Genomic DNA, 20,634 nt, shown 5'->3' with positions numbered 1-20,634 from the left:
TTTTTTTTGGGGGGGAGGGATGGAGGATCCTTCAATTCCCTATCCTTCCGTGATGGGGTTTTGTGAACCAGAGTAGGAGCTCTCTATCATTTTTGTTGCTGTAGCTCCTGTTTATTCAGTGACTGAAAAATGTTTTGGTTGGTTTCTGTACACTGACAAAGATGCAGTGTTGATTCAAATTTTATTATTGAGGATATGAAAAAAACAGATTGCCCCATGCCAGCTTCCTTGTTACCCAATTTCCCCTCACTGTTATCCATACACAGACTTTGCTTTTCCTTTCATTTTCCAAGTGGAAGCCTTTCCGGTTGTTTCCTACAGCTGGCTGTAGCAAGGCTGAGTGTTGGGCCTTTGTCCTGTCCTGAGCAGTGCTGGTAAGCTGGCTTGGTTTCAAACAGTTCTCCTTATTGGATGTGGTGCAATTGGTTTTTCTGGAATGTGTGTTGGAAGTTTGTTCCTGGGAGGGACTCTTCCTTTTGGATCCAAAACTTCTGTGTTCCAAACTGTTCTACAGGAGGGTCCCTCCTCCTCCAGTTTGGTGTGCTGTTTAATTATCTGGAGCTAATGATTAAGTGAGAAAATGTCTTAAAGTTTTTTTTCCTAGATGGGGCATAGTGTCACACACCTTTAATCCCAGCACTACAGAGGCAGAGACAATCCGATGGCTCTCTGAGTTTAAGGCTCCGTATAAGGAGTTCCAGGGCAGGCAGGACCTCATAGAGGGACCCTGTTTCAACCCCCATCCTATGTTTAGCATGCTTACTTATTTTAATGGGATATAGAGCTAGTTTTAAACAACATCATGAACTTTCTTCTGAATAATTTCCTGTGAGGAAAAAAATGTTCATTTGTCTACCCAGTTGCTACAGTTAAGCACTCTCATGATATACAAGATGGATTTGAGAATGCATTAGTTTTTCTTGTTTCCTGTTTGGTTCTTGGATATTTGTTGATCTAGTAAACATCTAAAGAGTCATGCCTGTAACTGCCTGTTTTATGAAAGTTATTATCTTATGAAAGTTATCTTTTGAAAATGTATGTTTTTAATGAAAGTGAACTCATTTTCAACTGAGTCCAGAGCAGGTGTGAGGCAGTTCACACTTCTTCCCATTGTCCCCGTGGCTGAGGGAGGGTTATAGGGTCACTGAGTACATTAGCTAGCTAGCGGACAAGTTAAGTTTAGATAGTAATGGTGCAAGATGAAGCGAGGTGAAGTGCTAGCAAGCCTCTGCTGTGAGGTGAGCCGTGTGTAGATCTAGGACATGAGATGCCAGCGAGAGAATTGAGGCGGCTCCAGTCACAGGGCGTCCAGACAGCAGGGCACGGCTGGACTTGTTCCAGACCTGAGGAGAAGACCAGTGTGACTTTTCGGAGGCTGAATCTAATCTAAGAGGTGGCTGAGGTGAATGTGTTGGGTACCAGGCCTTACCTGCAGGCTCCCAGGTTTGAATGTTGAGCGATCAGTGCTGTAGTGAGCAGTAAGGACAGTATGGCTCATCGTAACACAATGTAACAGGATGGAAGCTCCTGTTTTAGACTTGTTCTTGTAGCCTCCTGCAGACAGTACAGGCTCTAAGCTGTATGTGCGTATGTGTGTGTGTGTGTGGGGGGGCTGTTCCATCCTGTGTTCTTCCTCTATATTGAGTTTTTTGGGTGGAATTTTTGTTGAAGTTTTACCCTAGACATAACTTTGGAATTATCTATTCACACCACATGCAGGTGTGAGGACAGACAGTTGACAGGAATATCTTCTTCCAACATGTGAGCTTCTGGTGATCAAACCTGGGTTTCAAGTACCTTCATATGCAGAGCCATATCTTTATTCATCAAATAATGTTTTTAAGAGCTGTCCTGAGTCTGTTACCTGCCCACCCCACCCATAGTGTAGTTTTATGATTAATTAGCGAGTGTGGTAAACTGATAACTTCCCTGTAGCATACTCTGAGCACATAGTGTCACTCAGCTGGCCCCCTGGCACATCTGGGGAAGGGTGATGTCAACATCCTTCTAAGTTTGAGTCATTTCATGGACAGAGATCCATTTTAGGGACCAGACAATGAATCACAGTTCGTCATCTACCAGAATAGCGGAATTCTGCAGAAATCGGGAGTCGTTTGATGTCTGATATGATGGGTTGAGTGGCAGTATGCTAAGCTTTATAGTGGGGGTGTTGTCTGTGTGCTTGAAGAGCTCCCAGGATAATGCCACCCAAGGCACATCTACAGTACTATCAAGCTTAGATAACCTTCACAGGGACAGCAAATGTAGCCTGATAATGGCACCAAGGGACAGCCATTATCATGTCCTTCCAGCGTGCTTGCTTGGAGAGGTGACGTGAGGAGCCAGGAGAATGGGTGCTCAGATCACTGCAGGAGGTTGTGTTTGCTGCCACCCTCTCTCTGCAGCTGCAGTCCTGTAGGAGGCCATGGCCTCCTGGTGTGTTTGTGGGGGAATGAGAAACGAGATCAGATTTAGGAGTTTTAAATCTCTGAGGAGGTGGCTGGCCCAGGAGAGCAGCTGGTTAACTCCACATCCAAGTGCATAAGTCCACACAGCACCTCACTTGCTTCTGCAAAAATGAAAAGCAATGAACTAAATGCAGTTAAGTGTCCAGAATTAATAGGACTTGAAGGTCGCTTGCTTTCTCAGCTATGACCATAGACAGGACTCATTTCAGTTTGTAGCTGCAGTGAGGCCAACCTGAGTGAGCCTCATTATCTTTTTTAGGTGTGTGATACAGTCCTCTGTGGGCAACTGAGTGGTGAGGAGAATGGCACGGCACGGCATGGTCATATGAGGCCAGTGTTCTGGTGGCTCCCAGGAAGAGCCGACACTCTGCCCAAGTGAACAGTGTCATTTTTATGTGGGTAGAGGTGGAGAGGGCATGGACACCCAGCCAAGCGACAGATTTCTTTTTGAAAGACAGCCTTGCTATGTAGCCCTAACCTGGGACTCACTGTGTAGACCAGGCTGGTCTTGAACTCACAGAGATCCATCTGCCCCTGCCTCCCCAGTGCTGGGATTAAAGGTTGTGCCACAGATTTTATCTCAAGTGAGGGGTGTTTTCCTGTATGTCTCTTCAGTTTAATGCAGGCAGGGTTCTGTCATGAGGGAACCCTCTGCAGAGACAGTTTTCTGTAACTCTTTAGTGACATTTATCTGTTCACATTTCATGTGACAATAAAAGCATCTTATCACCTTCTAGCTCCAGAATGCCAAAATGTCGAGGTGAGAAGTTCCTGCTTCTCACTCACTGCTGTGGTGTTCTGTAATTGTTATTTGCATGGTAGTCTTGCTTGATCAGAATATAATATATATTCAGATTTATTTTACTCTGTGTATGGATGTCTTGCCTGTGTTTATCTATGTGCTCATGTGGTCAGGTGCCCACAGAGGTCAGAAGGCATTGGGTTCCTCAGATCTGGAATTACAGATGGTTGTGACTGGGAACTAAACCCAGGCCTCTCTCAATTGCTGAGCCGTCTCTCTAACCTCAGTACTTTTTGTTTGTTTGTTTGTTTTTTAAATGTGTATAGGTGTTTTGCCTGCATTGTATGTCTGTATACCATGTGTGTGCCTAGTCTGTAGAGAGGCTGAATGAAGGTGCCAGGTCCTGGGAACTATAGTTACAGCTGGTTAAACCAGTGCTTCTAACTTGTTGGCCATTGTTCTAGCCCTGTTTCTTTCTTTCTTTCTTTCTTTCTTTCTTTCTTTCTTTCTTTCTTTCTTTCTTTCTTGCTTGCTTTCTTTCTTTCTTTACTTTGTTTTTCGCTTTTATTACTATATTTGAAAGGCAGAGCCTCAATCTTACGTGCATGGGGAAACATAGCTTTTCTCCCCATCCTTTGTTTCTCATTTCTGTTGGGTAATGCATCTGCATAGTTTCCCTTGCCCACACTAAAGCCAGGGCAATAAGAAGGCAGGTGATTTTGTTTTCTACTTGTAGATTAAAAACTGGCCTCAAACTTTATCTACACGTGTAAAACACCAACCCTCACACCTGGACCTTGGACTGTGTTCTCCAGCTTACTTCAAGCTAGGTTTTGCTTTTTTCATACACAGGGATACACAAGCAAGCCAGGGCTGAGTCCTGTGTTCAGAGCTCTGTAAAATGGTGTGTGTGTGTGTGTGTGTGTGTGTGTGTGTGTGTGTGTGTGTGTGTATATATATATATATATATACATATATATATATATATATACGTGTGTGTGTGTGTGAGAGAGAGAGAGGGAGAGAGAGAGAGGGAGAGGGAGAGGGTGGGGGGGAGAGAGACACATACAGAGAGAGGTTCTACTGAAATACTGTGTGAGTATCCTTTTGTGAAAAGAATATTGCCCTGGTTGATCTGGAACTTGCTTTGCAGAATAGGCTGGCCTGCCCTAAACAGAGATCAGCCTGCCTTTTTTCTCTCTAGACATGGTGTTAAAGGTATGTACCACCATACTGTGCACAAAACTGAATTTAAACAGAATGTTCCAGAAGCCACATTAACTGTCTAACCCTAGTCTCATGGGTTAGACAACTACATTAGCCCATGAGACCTACTTATCCTCTGTATTTGGACCCATGCAGAAATATCTGGCAGGTTGTTTTGGAAGGTCAATCAACATGCCATGCCATCTCATTAGAATTCAACTTTATCAGTTTAAAACTTGTGACACCCATTCAAGGCATGCAGGCAGTCTCTGACTCGTCAAAGGGACTTTATGACGAGTAACAAGAGTTTAAATTTCTTGATTATGTGTTGCCCTCAGGAAAGTGAAGGAGCCACAAGTTAGGTGAACAGTGTTTCCAAGGCTGATTTGTGAACAGGGCCACCTAAAACTGTTTCCAGTATCATGACAAACCATAACGAAGCCAAGCCTACCGTGGCAAGCAGCAATGGGTAGCTGGGAGTCCTAACTCATGATGATCCCTGAAAACACATGATAGAATAGCTATTTTGTCATTGGCACTGGCTGATTTTTTTTTTTTTTTCTTTTCGTAAGACTTTGTGTTTGAGGACCACAAGTCCTCCTGAGTCAGGACCCCATTGCACATAGCCTTTGTCATGTGTTTTAGGTAAAGGGAGAGAGCTATTAAGAATGAAAACCTTGGAAGACTTAGCTGAGTGATTATTATTATTATGAGAAATCCTGTTGTACATTCTTTTCACACACATGAAATGAGGATGGAAATGTCTGTTTTGTCCTCAAACATGAAGCTATCTTGTGTTTAAACAACATTTGGAGAAATATAGTTAAATGTCTTGACATCTTTCATAAAACATTAGTATAAAAAAAGTTTCCAAGATACTGTGTGGCAAGAGTGGAAACAAAGGGCAAAAGATAAAGCAGAATTATTTTTCCTAGTGTTCTAATGCCACTTGGCAGAACCTATGGGCCCTGTGCCTTCACCTCTCATCTGCTTATGACATAAATACATGTCCCTGTTTTGTAAGCCAAGGTGGCTGGAAGTTGTGCTTCTCATAGATTGTTTGTTGTTGTTGAAATGGCATAGAGTTTCTAAAAGAGTAAGGACGGTTCCAGTTAGCAGCGGGCCCTGTTGATCTCCTTGTCTTTCTCTGGCTATAAGGATAAGTGTGTGAAAGAATATACTAACCTCTCCTCTCCAGAGGGGAATCAAAACTTGGAACATGAATTCTAGAGGGAGCTGGTAACATCCCTGAGAGAAAGGCATACACGGGGTGAGCAGTCAGTGGTGATAAATGGGTAGTCTGCTGTTCGCAGGCAGCCCTGTGGGGCCCTGGGTTGCCATGGGAGCGGGAATGGCATTCGGCAGTCCCGCTTGACTAACCTAGTTTAGTGGCAGGGCTTGTGGGCTCTAGCCTGGGAGAAGGTGCTTCAGCCAGATGATACCAGAGCCAGCATGCTGCCTCAGGGCTCCAGCCCAGCTAGGGCCTTTGTGTGAGCTTTGTTGGCTATTTCCCTTTTTAGTGCCAAGGAAAGAGAAGAGAGACCCCCCCCCCCCTTTTAACACACACACACACACACACACACACACACACACACTCACTCTCACTCTTAATGCTTACAGAGCTGGGATAACTTTCATTTTCCCAGTACTTTAGCACCTCTGCGGCACATTCCATCCCCCAAGGAGAAGCCTTTGAGTAAATGTGCCATGACAGGCCCAGCATGGGGTTGACTTAACCAGTGTAGCCGAGGGTGTGAGGGATTGGAGCTGAGTTTGTCAGGATTTTCACCAGCTCTCTGAAAGTGAGCACACCCTGACCTGTTTTAGGTCCCCAAATCATTCAGATTTCTTTTTTAAAAAGCTGAAGTTAGAGTTTAAATTCCAACTGTCAGTGGGAACATCTGGGTTACGGCCCACCTCAGCTGGCTCAAGAACTGAGCTGTGTAAGTCCATCATGAGTCCAGAGGTTACTACTAGGTTATTATGGGATCAGCAAAATTAACAAAAGGATCTAAAGAATTGTAGTTCAGTTTTTAGAATACAAGAAACACCTGTACCCGATTCGCCCCTCTCTGACACTTTTGTAAAGTCTTTATGCGATTGGTTGACTGGTCACGTATTTTGTGGTTTCGAGGTGGTTCCCAGGCAGGGATAATGCCTGGACTGACGTACACCTCTGTGAAACTAAGGAATTAAGGTGATTATAAGCTAGCACACCTCCTTCATTGTCAGCACCCCGTTTAACACAGCCAGACGGGTTTGCTGGCAGATCTGAGACTGAGAACATAAGCTTTTGGATTTCCAGGGCATCATGAGAAAGTCAATTTTTGAGCCTCATGTTTTTCCACTTGAAAAATGGGTCTGCTAAACAATCCTATTTATGACAGGTCTGACTGAAGACTAAATAGGAAGGAGAAGAAGGTGATGCGGCCAGGATGTGCCGACTGAGGTGCAGCATGGTGGTGCTGGTCCCTGCCACAGCTGCTGTCTTCACCACTCTTCGCACCTAGCAGCTTCCTTCTGGGCCCTTCCCGGTCTTCAGACTGGGAACTGTGACCTCTGTAATTAATCTGCTCCTGTGAAGGCCTTTACTCTCCTCTGATACTCACAGAAGGAGGGGATGCACGGTGCTGTGCCCATCAGCAAGCAAGGGTCTCTGATTTGTGGCTATTTGGGTATCAATGTGTTGTTACCCAAAGTGAAAATGGTGTGTGGCTTTTCCTGGGAGGAGGTGGTGGTCTTTAATTAAAGCCATGGTTAACTTGTAATTATTCAAAGGTAATTACAGAGTGAGAATCACAAGACCTTCTCTGCTGTCTAAAAAAGTTCCCTCATTTAAAAATTCTTCCAGACTGTGCAGGGTGTGTAGGCTGTGATAGTGGTGCTCGCCTTTAGTCCCAGTACTCAGGAGGCAGAAGCAGGTGAATCTCTGTGAGTTTGAGACCAGCTTGGCTATAGGGTGAGTTAGTTCTAAGACAGCCTGGGCTATACACAGAAAAACCAGGTCTTGGGGGAAAAAATACATATATACATACATACATATATGTCCACATACATAACATATGCCTACTACATATATACCACATAGTGCGTACACAATGCATATCTAATACATACATAATGCATACATACCTAAATAATACATATGTATGTAACACACACACATAATACATGTACAATGCACACACAATGCATAATGCATAAATAACACACACACATACATCATACATATGTTCTTCCAGTCTGGAAAATGGCCCTGGAGGTTTAGTGAATACTGAGTAAGCCTGGCAACTTGAGTTCAAGTTCTAGAATTTACATAAAATTACATAAAAGTAGGAGAGAAACAATGCCATAGTGTAGTCCTGTGATCATCGTGTGTGTGTGTGTGTGTGTGTGTGTGTGTGTGTGTGTGTGTTTGTACACATCCCAGTGGCTACAGTAACAATAAGAAAGGGTAATGCCCAGTGGCAGCACTGCCAGTGAAACTTGAGTTTATTTAATTCCTGGAACTAACGTGAAGGTGAAAGGGAATGACTAGACTCTCCAAAACTATCTCTGCTCTACATGCATGCTGTAAAGTGTCTGCCCAGCATGCTGCACACATGTCAGTGCACATAACAGTACTCCGTCTTTCCCCACCTTACTCTGTACTTGGTTTGAAACTGTCTGCAAAGGTCCCAGTGTACTATGGATGATCGCAACTGCTTTGTTTTGAAATTTACCTTGCCCCTGATTTCAAAGGGATTACGAAAAAAAAAAAATTATTGCCCAGGGCCCTTTAAAAAAAAAAAAACAAACAAAACACTTAAGCTACTACAGATTTGTAGCAAGTCAGCATTGAAGTAAAAACAAGAAGCCTGTCCGGTAGAATTGGCAAATGCTGTTAGTGGCATAAAGAAAAATGTCGGCCCAGAACAGGTCTCCCTGTTCAGGCCTCCCTGAACACCTCTGTGAACTGGTTCCTTGGCCCTCTGCCTTGTCCAGGAGCCTTGGCAAAAGAGACCACAGACAGGGACAGCGTGGGTGAGTCTTCCAGTCTGGACTCGGATTCACCTGACAGACAGTCATGGTGTCTCTGCTCACCTCAATACCTGTAGATTTTTGAGCTAAATAGTGACCGTGATTTAAATTCAGTCCAAGTCTTTGGTATTGCTTTATAATATATGGTTCTAGCCAGGCTTACACCTTTAATCTCAGCACTGGGGAGGCAGAGGCAGAGGGGTGGTATCAGAGAGATCCTGTTTCAGAAACAAACCAAACAAAGGGAGAGAGGGAAAGCCAAGAGTGTGAGAAGACAAGAGGGCGGCAGACGTGGCCAGCTGAGGCTGCACAGAGGTACCCACCTCTTCATCTCCCCATCTGCCAGCCTGGGGACAACCCAGCTCTTACTAGGGAAGAATCTAGTTTATATTTTCATTCTTTCTGTGTTTTAGTTTGCCCACTAGCATAAAGTAATCTTTGACACCATGAGTTCATATCTGTCATCTTTGAAATTGGTCTTAAAAAATATTTCTTGTGCTTTTATGTTATGTGTAAGAAGCCACATGAATTTATGTGTACCACATAAGTGTAGGAGCTCACCGAGGCCAGAGGGTGTTGGGCAGGTACATAGTTGGTGGCTTTAAAGGGTGTCTTTAAAGTGGGTGACGTTTGAATTACTGAATCTCTCAGAAATGGAAAGCTAGGGGTGGAGGTATGTGGGCAAGGTGGGGGGGGGCAGGAGGTAGAGAGAGGCAGAGATTTGTGATCGGAATGGAAGTAAATCAGCTCCCAGGTCACAGCATGGCTGGTGTGACTAGAGGATAGGGTGGTTTTGTATAGTGAGTGTTCCTGTAGGGCACTACAGAAGCCAGTCTGACTGGTGATGAGGGGAAGGAACTGGCTCTTACAAGGTATCCTTGGGCCTTGGGGGATCTCCAAGTAGAGTACAAGTGACAATGCTGCAGGGCAGCCGTGGGATCCTATCACACCTTCATTCAAACCAGATTGTCAGGGAATTCTAATGCCAAAGCACAGATTTAGAGGTTATTGTGTAGTTATCAAGAGCCACCAAGTGATTGTTATTCTAGATATGGACAGTGACATGAGAGTCAGGGAGGGACTTAGACCCTTTAACCCAGTCATTAAAGGAAGGCTGAGTTAGAGGAGGCTCCTGTCAGAGGAATGAAAGCATGAGAGACCACTGGAAAGGGCCTTTGACTTCAGCTAGAATTGGGAAGGATAGGTAGACACAGCCAAGGCAATCAGTGTTTTCCTTTGTTCAGATAGCACTGAGTGGGAAATCCATAACAGATCCTGGAAGCAGGTCAAGAAGACAGTCTTACTGTAGTTCTTTTATTCCCATTACTCAATGTAGATCACAGAGGGCCTAGAGGGTGCAGGCTGTGTTATTGGCTGTGGGACGGGCCTGTTTGGGGGTAGGTAGTTGAAACAGGCTTGCTTTCAGAATTTCTCTCTAAGTTTTGCCTGTCAGCAAGTTCATCTTAGCCAGTTTGGTACCACATCCAATGATGTTGGATACTTTTTTCATGTGGTTCAAATTAGATGCTGTGATATTCTTAGTATGTAGAGCTGACATCTACAAGGATTGTTCATCCTTGACATTTGAAATAAATACGGATCATCCTTCTGAGTTTATATGCTAAGACACCCTCAGAGTAGACTGAGGATAAAATAAATGATTTTTTGGGCATTTGGTGATCTTTTAATTAGAAAATCAACCTTTGACTTCAGATTTTCCCTGTAGATAGGATGGTCTTGAACTCGTGGCAATCCTCCTGTTTCTTTCTGCCTCCTCAGTGTGAGATTACTGGTGTGAGCCACTGGCACAGTAGGACTTATGCCCTCTTCCCTTCTTCCCCTCCCCCCTTCCTTTTTTATGTTGAAGTGTGTGTGCGTGCATGTGTGAATGCAAGTGCACCCTCAGGTATCCACAGAGGCCAGAAAAGGTGTTAGGTTTTTTTTTTTTTTTTTTTTTTTTTAAGCTGTGAAAGTTGGGAAAGACGGAATAGCAGTATGCAATCCCATGGGCATCTTCTATAGTTACATCCCATCACATCTCAGACCCATTCTTGTTCCTTCCACACCTGTGTGTACACAAAAAAAGTTGAATACTGATAGGTTTTTGTTTTCTCTTCTTTTGTGGCACTTGGAAAAGCTTGTACAATGAAGATAGAAACCTCCTTCGGATTAGAGAGAGGGAAAGACGCAACCAAGAAGCTCATGCAGAGAAAGAGGCCTTTGCTGAGAGGACTCCGCTGTTTGGAGAGCCCTACAAGGTATTTACCATGTGTGAGAGGTAGCTAGGCTGCCCATCACAATATTAAACTTGACGGAAAAGTTATTCATCGAAACTGAGTTCAACCAGGGGTCACAACTGAGAAAACAACTTATCCCAGAGGTTGTTTTTGAAAACAAAATCTGAAAACTCTTTGAACATTGTTAGTCAGAATTACCAAAGTGTGTGGTTTTCTTTTGTAATGTTAGTCTCCTGTAATTAGTAATGTGTATCCATAGCAGGCTTCTGAGGGTGGGTGTGTAGTTAACATTGCATTACACATGAAGCGGAGAGGGTTCTCTCTTAACGATATTATATAATAGTGTATTAAGTGATTGCTCTGCTTAGATGTGTGTTTCCGCGGTCTGAGTCTTGCTGTCTTTCTCTTTCTCAGACTGCAAAAGGTGACGAGCTGTCGAGTCGGATACAGAACATGCTAGGAGACTACGAAGAGATGAAGGAGTTCTTGAGCAGCAAGTCTTCTGAAGACAGGTCAGGGAAGCCGAGATACCCTTTATTTCATGACAGGGGGAGCAGCGTCCCATCTAACTCCTTCCGCACCCACGTCTACCACCAGCCTATTCATACTTCTTCAGCCCCTGGACCACTTTCTGTTGGTAACATTAGCCACAGCCCAAAGACAGCCCCGCCAAGGATGGAACCAGTGCCAAGTCTCCATGCCAAAACCCATGGCCTGCCCGACAGCCAGCGTCTGACTCAAGATCGCCTCAGTCAGGAGGGGCACTGTTCCAACCACAGAAAGTGTGACCGCAGAGGTGATGGTGCCTCAGCCCCGGAGATGAAGCTCTCACCCTTAATCTCCTCTTTGCCATCCCCAGTGGCCCCACTGTCACCTGTACATTCCAGGCTGCAGGGAAGCAGCAAGGCTCCCGGTGGTAGTACTAGCAACAAAAGCTACTGTGCAGCCACATCTTCCAAGGACCTGGTGGTGAAGGTCCAAGATAGTGAGACTCCTCATGACAGTTTGGTGGCAGCCACCAGCCTTGGTGTAGCCCCTTCTCAGACATTTCCACCTCCTCCCCTCCCCTCAAAAAGTGTTGCAATGCAGCAGAAGCCCACAGCCTATGTCCGACCCATGGACGGTCAGGATCAGGCTCCTAGCGAGTCCCCGGAGCTGAAGCCGCCGATGGAGGACTATGGCCAGCAAAGCTTTGAGAAACCCGATGTTAAAGTGCCTGCCAAGGCCAAGCTCACCAGACTGAGGATGCCTTCGCAGGCGGTGGAGGTGAGTAGAATCTCTTGGGACATTTCCAGTTACAGGAGCTTTGAGATGCAGGCCTCTAGGGCAGGGAGGGAGAAGGAGGTAAGTCTGGCTCCTGGGTGGGGCCATGGGACATTCCTTTGGTTTTAGGAGCTTATCAATCCATAAAGAATTCAAATCTTTCACGATTAATGGTAGATACTGGAATTCAAACCGTCTCATTTTAAAGACACCCCTCTGATTGTTCAGGCCTGAGATCCCCCTGCCTCAGCTCCACAGTGCTACAGCAGGATGCCTTTCTCAAGGTTCAGTTTTTGCAGACTGCCTTAAAGACCTCTCATTGAGTCACGTGGTAAAGCATAGAGACCTTGACTAGGATTAGAGTGTACCCCTGTGTGTCCCATGAGCCATCAAGATGCATAGCATTTCTGATACCAGAAAGTTTTGAGGTGTCCCTTTTGTCTTGTTGGGGCCTCACCAGTCTGAAAGAAAAAGGCAAAACGAAAGTGCAAAACTTGGGATTAATACTTCCTTGGTCCCTGTCAGTGTTTCCTAAGACACGTAAAATCAAAGTATGAAGACGCTGAAGGGAATAGCTTCAGGCTTTAAAAAAATTAACCACTTTTATTTAGTATGTGGAGTCTCTCTTAGCCTTGGCCAGCCTCAAACCCAGAGATCTGCCTGCCACTGCCTCCCAAGTTCTAAGGCTAAAGGTGTATAGCACTATGTCTGGAGGTCTGTTATAATACTTTTTTTTTTAAATTTACCTCTTAAAGAAAACTATAGTAGATACACTAGTGGCTACACTTTGCCTGCCTTTGAGAAGGGTGTCACAAATATACAGAAAGTTGCTCCACTATGTGTATGGTGTTTCAAAGTATCCAAAATACTATCATTTGTAATTTTTTAAATTAAAATGTAACTACATCTGCTCCCTGTAAGCACTAAAGCTGCTACCCCATTTGTTGTAAAGCTTGTGAAGGCGGAAGGGAAGTCAGGCGCTGTGAGCTCACACAGTCAATCTTATGAGGCAGAGCAGCAGGTGGATCTCTTGCGGTTCAGGTCAGGTCACTCTCTGGTCTACATAGTGAGACCTTGTCTCGTCCCACTCACATTGGTTTCTTTTAAGATGGGGTTTCTCTGTGTAGTCATGGCTGTTCTGGACCTCACTCTGTAGACCAGGGTGGTCTCAAACTCAGAGATCTACCTGCTCTGCCTCCGGGATTAAAGGCTACCACCACCAACCCGTTTTAGGGGCCCCTTAGCTGGCAGGTCTTATGACACCTAAGAGCTGAAGCCTTCTCCCTTAGGCACCAGCTTCGGGGTTTGACGAATCATGTTGGATTCTTGACTCAGTTCCCAAACACATCAAGTGCATTTGAGGACGTTGAGAAAATAGCATTTGCCTGGGGGCTGAGGGGGAGCAGATCGGACCATGAAACTGACCGGCCAGAGCTGGCTGGACACGTGAGTTCAGCTTGTGAAGATTTCTGACATACTGTACTGTGCTGGCAGAAGGAGCAAGGCCCTGTTCTCAGTCTCATTTTTAACACCACTTGAAACACCTCCTCGTTCTTTCACTGAGGTCTTTACAATTATTTGTGAGTAGGGCATTTAGAGGGTAACTTGCCAGCACTGGTTCTCTCCATCCAGTAAGTGCATCCTGGGGTTCAGTTTCTCTGCCCCTCTTGGCAACAGGCACCTCTACCCATGGAGCCCCTCTACCTTTTCCTTAAGGTTGAGATAACTCTTAGTCTTAACTAGTCGCACCCACCTCATGGGTGCAGCATCTGAGCATGTGCTCGGAGCGCTTCTCCAGAACTTCTTGGGTCTTCACAGATGAGTCAACTGACACATAGTACTGTTAAAATCTTTGTTCAGGGTCTCACAGAAATTCAAGACATTATCCAATCAAGCTGATTTTATTAATGAGAACTGTTCTCTTGTAAATTTGCCAGTAAGTCATGAATTTCTGTAGTCCCAGTTGGCCCTGCTGAGCCTCTCCCTCAACCTCCTGGAGCGAAGGCTGGCTAGCCATCAATCACCACAAGATGTCTCACTCCATCTTACCTTCATTTTTTTTTTTTTTTTTTTTTCCTACTAAAATCTTTAGCCTGGAAATTACTTTCACTGATACCTAAAGTGTTTCTATATTCAATATTCTCTTGTAAGAGAGTGTGGGACCTGGTGCAGTGACATCCAACTTTGATCATCATTCAGGAGTCAGAGACAGGCAGAGCTCTGTTGAGTTTTCTGACCTAGAAGCAACATAATTAAAGTGCTGTACCCAGTAATGAGAATTCCAGAAGAGGCCACACACCGGTCTGGGTTCCCACACCAGAGAAGGCCCGCGAGACTGTCCAGCCTTCCTGTTAGCCTGAGCCTCTCAGACGGCAGGGCAGTGGTGTTGAGACACTAGGGTGCAGATCTGTGAGATGACGTGAGTCAGTAGAGATAAGGCATCAGAGGCTGCCACACAGAGGTTTAGGACAATGTTTTTCTAAGTGTCTAGTTTTCCCACTTTTCTGCCATTCACAGTACACAGGCTCTTATCCGTTCTTTTTCTCAGTGTCTGCTGACTGTAAAGGGGAAATGTAGAATGTAAAACTAGGGCCCTCCTGTGTCTAAATTGTTTTGTTAGGGAGGATGTTTGAAGCGTTCTGTAAGAATGTCCAGATTAACTGATAGCAGAATAATTCTTTCCAAAGCTCACAAGTTCTTGGGCATGATTGAAAAAAATGTTGGAAATGATTTAAGGAATTCCAAGTATACAGGATTCAGGAAAACAACAAAGAACTTTAAAATATAATAGCAAGTGTCTACTTTATTTAGTATGTTAATATGTTAAACGCCAATTTCAATCACAACCTCTGAACATGTAATAAATGAAAATAAATTACCATATCTGACTAGTACATACTGTAAACATGTATTGAAGTGTCATACTATTTCACAAATATGCAGTTATTACATATTAATCAAATCTTTAAGCATCAAAAGAAATGGAAATACTAAGTACTGATTTGATATTACTCATATATATATACATGTATATATATATATTTTGCAGGTTTTCAATTAACACATCACATCCTATACAAATGGATAATAAATGAAAGTGAACTCTTAAGGGAAATTCACAGGCTTGAGACTCTTTCAGAGTGAGGGCAAGAAACATAAGTATCACAGAATGCTCTTAATTCGGGCATTCAAACCAAAACTCCAAATTATGCGCACTTCAAATTCTTAGAATTCTGTTATTTATAAATTAGAATTGAAGAGCAAACTAAGGTAATTTATCTAAAGGAGAGAGCTAGAAATATGACCTCTAATTACTTAAATACTGAGGCCCCTAGATTAAAACATTAAACTTAAATCCTTCAGCCCAGTGGATTAAGGAGATTAGCTGGAGCTTGACAAATTACCATGGGTTAAAGGGGGAGTGCAGGCTGAAAGTAGGCCATGCATAAATAGAAGATGACGTTCAAGAGAAGAAAAAGACTGGTTTGTTTGCAGCCTGGACCATTGTGGGGGATGGGAGCACTATACTCTTTCAATCTAACGATTTTAACAACTAAAAATAACAAAGTCAGTGTAAAAATAGCTGGTTATGGAATTCTTAGAGAATATGAACCAACAGCAAATTTAAACCTGGAAAATAGTGATTTTTTTTTTTTCTTCTTCTTCAAAAATATGGCTCTTGACAACTGGGAAGGAGAAATGCAAGGCGGAAAAATATGTTTGTTATGAGATCTAGGTCCCTTTCCTAGAAAGAATCTGCTTAAATATCTAAGTTACTCATCCGGGCCAAACAAAACCATCAATCCAGCTGTCATGTCTCTGTATTCTGAATGTCACACAAATGAGAGAGCTAACACAGGGAAGAGTTAAATGATTGGGTCAGCAGAGGGCCAGGCAGTGGAGTGTTGGCAGGGCCACTGCCCAGGGGGTCGGGGGAGTCTGATATCCCTCTACAAAGGACTGACATATAGGAACAGCAAGGAGGAACAGGAATTTCTTATCCTGGTACCAAATGTACTTCTGGCAGTTTTGAGAAGGAACAGAAAGTGAAGAAAACAATTCCAACCAATACCACCCCAATGGAGCGTCCAGTTCCAGTTTCACGCCTTTCTCCTTGGGCTGCTATAAGCAGTTCTGTTCCTTGCACTGACTCATTACCAGCAATTTCAGGGCACTAACTAACTAACTAACTAACTAACTAACTAACTAACTAACTTATTTATTTATTTCTGCATTTACTTAATGTTTTGTCAGAGCTTAAAATGTTTTTCACAATCTTGCCTGGCACCAGAAACTGCAGGTGGAGACTGTTTTGAACTAAAACAGGATATTTCAGGGGAACACAGTCTCATTTTCTACCTGATCATGAATTCTCTAGCCTGTAAGCACTGCCCTAAGAAACAAAACCCCAGAAAACACACTGGCAAAACAAAGCAGCTTGTAGCCCAGGGCTGTCTCTTAGCAGCTCAAAATGTCTGTGGGTCACTTGTCACTATTTATAAGTTTCTATATTTAGATTTGCAGGTCTAGGACCAGGGAGGTCCAGGATGCTCGTTTCTGGTTTTCCACTGAACATGGCTTGTAATCTTTAACCGATAATCTTCACAGAGGTAGACAGACCAACTCCTGATTCTTCATCCTACCTGACCCCCAAGCACCATCGTCCCATTCACTGACACAACCACAGGACTGCCAGGCAGTTGGCATCGCAGCTGCTGCTGGCATAAGGATTGTGGCTGGGATCAGAGGAAACTGTCACATTACAGTGACACTGACCAAAGAAGACAAGTGTACATTTAGTCAGTTGTTAACAGCAGATGCTTCTGTGCCAGGAACCCCCATTCTCCAGTCACCAAATCTCATGTCACATGCCTGCTCCTCAGGAAGCATGCGGGGCTGTCCTGGCACTCAGTCCTAAGCCTCAAATACACATTACGCGGCAAAGACCTCAAGATGTAAAGAAGTCTCCACTCTCCTAATTATCCCCACCACCCATCTTCGAGACAACCAATCCCTCCAAGTTACCTTCTTCCTAACTGCACTCATCCAGAAGACATAGAAATGTATGGAAAAGAAAAGGTGGTATTCAGGAGAAGAGTCCACAGTGCTAGTGCAGCATTAAGACTGATGGTGTTACTGACCTGGGCTTTTGAAACTTTAGAAACATGAGTGAGACCAGATGGAAGGGATGATGAATTCCAGTTACGATGTTCCAGGTGGATAGGGCTCATGCCCAAATTTGCCTTAAGTATAAGTTCAGTGTTTAGCGTTGGACCTAGGGGCCTCATGCACACTAGGCTGTTGTAGCCCTGCCCCAGCTTGAATGTGTGTGTGTGTGTGGGGGGGGGGGTGTTTTGCCTGCATGTGTGTCTGCATCGTAGGTGTGCTTGGTGCCCTTGCAGGCTAGAGAGGGTGTCAGATCTCCTACAGCTGCAGTTGCAGATGTTTGTGAACTTCCTCTGTCTGGGAGAGAGTGGGTGTTCTTAACTACTATTGTCAACACTCCCCCAATTTGGTTTTTAGAGGATCGAAAATAATTAAAAAGCCCTGAGAAAAAAGACCATTTGTAAGAACTAGTTTTCAGTGAAGTGTGTGTCACATATGTGTAACCCCTGCATAGGGTGGGGGAGAAGGGGGGTTGTCTCAAGTTAGAGGTCAGTCCTGATCCAAACAAGCAAAGAAACAAATCCAAAGTGTCAGGGTCTCTGTGTTCCACTGCCTGATACCCCTAGGCAGGGCAGATTTGTGAGCAATAACATTCATGTGGCTTGGCAGTTTCTGGAGTAAATATCATACCTTATAAAAACAGGCAATCAGGAATATGTTAGTTTGATTTCTGAAGAACTTGCTCATTTGTCTCTCTCCCTCCATTGTTAAAGCAACCTGTGGCATGGGTTGGCATGAATCACATTTTATATGTTGTAGAGCTGAGTTTCTAAGGAGTTTGAGGACATCCAGCCTCTGGCGCTGAGTGTGCCGCACGACTTGGGTGACTTGTTTCAGGCTCCCTGACTTTTTCTGTGCTGACAGCTGATGGAATTAGGATTTTTCAGAGTGTTCAAAGCAGAGAATCATGAAGACTCAGTTCCCGTCTTCATACTCCGGCCTTAGCTTTGCTTTTTACCTTTCAGAGCTGGGAGGCATCCAGATAAGGTTTCTCTGTTCTCACCTGATTTTCTCATCTACACCTACCATTCTCTCCCTGTGTTCTCACAGCAGATGCCCTCCTTCCTCTGCCCCCTTCTACCTGCAGGAAGGTGCAGCCACCCTCCACTTTGCTACTTGAACCTCTACCCTATCCCAGGCGCCCCTTTCCCTGCTTCTGAGCAGAGTGGACCATTCTCCTGTCTCACTGTCACCACGCTATTTCTTTGTCCCCTCCACTGCTGAAGCTGTGTGGTTAGAAATAGGCAGACGCTGCTGTGTCTTCTCCAGGCCACGGGATGACCCAGGGAAGCTCACCGGGTCATACCATGCTACACCATGCACCTTCCTGGCGGCTGGCTTTCACGTTTCCCTTTACACTAGCCTTCACCTCTGTTGGAAGCACTTTTTCTTGTGTCCCCCCACCCCACCCCCCAGGCTCTGCCCTGGCTGATGTTTATCCAGGCTTCAGCTGCTGAAAGTAGAAAGTCTCACAAAGTGACACTCTGTAGCCTTAAACATAAAAAAAAACAAAAAAACCTCTGGGCCCTTTCCCCTTTCCTCTGCTGCCACTCCAGAGCTTTGGTAGATGTGTGTGGGGGTGTCTGGGTTTATTCACTGGGCTTTATTTCAGCGTGTCTCCCTTTCCTTGTCCTGTGGTCTCCTGCCCTCCCCCCGGCCCCCCCCCCCCCGCCCTGGGCCCCAGGATCGATTTCTTTCTGTGACCAGCTTTTTCTTGGCTTTTGGCAGCTCAGTCCTGTGAATATTAACTGTATGGGTAGTCCAGCGAATCATCTCTCACTGCCCTTGAGCCTGTCATCTGCTTCTGTCCTCTGGAAACAGTGACATCAGTACATGAGAAACGGGTTTTATTCGACCTGATGTTTCTCGGCACTCTGTCCTCCCTCCCTCCCTCCCCTTCTTGTGCCTAGTCTGGCCTCAAACATAGGCTCGGTTCTTTCTTGGGACCCGGGAGCTTTTCCTGATCTCGGGTGCTGTGGTACTGTCTCCTCCCCTCTGCTGCTGTAGTCCCAACATTTCTCCCTGCATTTTACTCTGTCTGGGCCCTTCCTCTCTATGGTAAGCATTTCCAGGTCAGAAATCAGTGTTTCTCCTTTGTGTTTAATTAAGCACAAGTGAGGACTGGGTAAAAACTGGAAGTTTTACTATATTATGCCCAGCATGAAGACTTCCTAACCTGATCTGAACTCCAAATGATAAATACCCCTTTTCCATGGGATTCATTAGAGGGGGGGATCGAATGGTATGGGGTGAAATGCTCTATTCAGGACATTTTTTCTGGGGACCCGGACTCATTTTAAAAGTGAGTATTAAAAAAGAATTTATTGACTTTTAAATTTCATACATATGAGTGTTTTGTTCTCAGAAATGCAGATTTTTTTTTTGTTTTGTTTTGTTTTGTATGTACATGCAGTTTTAAACCTCCTCCAAAAGGGTGCTGGGAACTAAGCTGGGCCCTTTGCAGGAGCAGCCAATGCTGTTAACCCTGGAGCCAATTGCCTTATATTTTCAATCTTGTTTTTTATAAGTCATCTTAGGCTTTTCTACATGTAAGATGTTTCTTTAAAAATTAATAGGTTTTATTTATTATTATGGTGGTGGTGGTGGTGCTGCTGCTGGTGGTGGTGGTGGTAGTGTGTGTGTGTGTGTGTGTGTGTGTGTATGTGTGTGTGTGTGTGTAGAAACAGGGTTTTTCTATCTATCATTGTCTGACATGGATTTCACTATGTACACCAGGTAGGCCTTAAACTCACAGAGATCCACCTGCTTCTGTCTCCCAAATGCTGAGATTAAAATCGTTGTGCCACCATTGCCTAGTTTCTTTTAGGGTATTTTTAAAAGGCTTAAACAGCATATCATCAAATTGTTGATGTAGAAAACGGTTTGGTCTTAAGTATTTTGTATGGGGTGAATCCCTCTTCCTGGGAATGAGCATTGGTGGAACATTCACTCTTCTCCACCACAAAGGTACCATTGGTTGGTACCCTAGTAACTTGAGAATTACCGATTCTGAACACGCTTGTCTGCATCCTGGGCTTAGTTCTCTAGTAAGATTAATGACCTCACTTTAAAGGTAAAATGGGAGCCTTATCCTTTATATCTGCTATGTTCACTGGGGACTCTAGTGAATCAGTTGCTGAGGAGAGGGAACACACTGGTGCACTCTTCTGAACCCCGATGAGTTACACATTATAAGTTGCCTATCGTTCCCAGATTCATTGCACACAGGTCATATAACGTGACTGGCACTGTGGTGATGTGTCAGGCAGCGTGTGCCAATCAACAGACCGGGAGGAAACCACAGTAACAGTGGGTCAAGGCTGCCTCCTGCTCTGTCCCCCTGCCTGGCAAAGGGTCTTTCAGAAGCTCTTTTGAGCAAAATAGAAAATATGCTTTATCAAAAACTAGGTCTATGGTTAGTTGATAAGAGAATCTTCCATGAATGCAGCTTCTAGTGTCCATTTTCCACACTGTCCCACCATGAGAGAAGAGGGGGCTGCAGAATTGTTTGAGATTCTGTCCCACTGAAGAG

At 44.5% G+C, this 20,634-nt stretch overlaps 1 protein-coding gene across 2 annotated transcripts in view; it reads left to right on the top strand.

Moving 5' to 3' along the window:
- The window catches only part of Aff1 (ALF transcription elongation factor 1), a 99,587-nt gene that overhangs the window by 16,438 nt on the left and 62,515 nt on the right, over positions 1-20,634 (top strand). For both annotated transcript variants that reach the window (XM_051198132.1, XM_051198131.1), the window contains exons 2-3: positions 10,574-10,694; positions 11,088-11,939. In XM_051198132.1, coding sequence (XP_051054089.1) covers positions 10,574-10,694; positions 11,088-11,939 — 973 coding nt within the window. The remainder of the gene's footprint in view (positions 1-10,573; positions 10,695-11,087; positions 11,940-20,634) is intronic.

The sequence above is a fragment of the Phodopus roborovskii genome, unplaced genomic scaffold (genome assembly GCF_943737965.1).
Source record: "Phodopus roborovskii unplaced genomic scaffold, PHOROB, whole genome shotgun sequence".
NCBI classification, from domain to species: domain Eukaryota; kingdom Metazoa; phylum Chordata; class Mammalia; order Rodentia; family Cricetidae; genus Phodopus; species Phodopus roborovskii.
The sequence above is the reverse complement of the archived record's forward strand: the minus strand, read 5'-3'. Positions and strand labels throughout refer to the sequence as shown.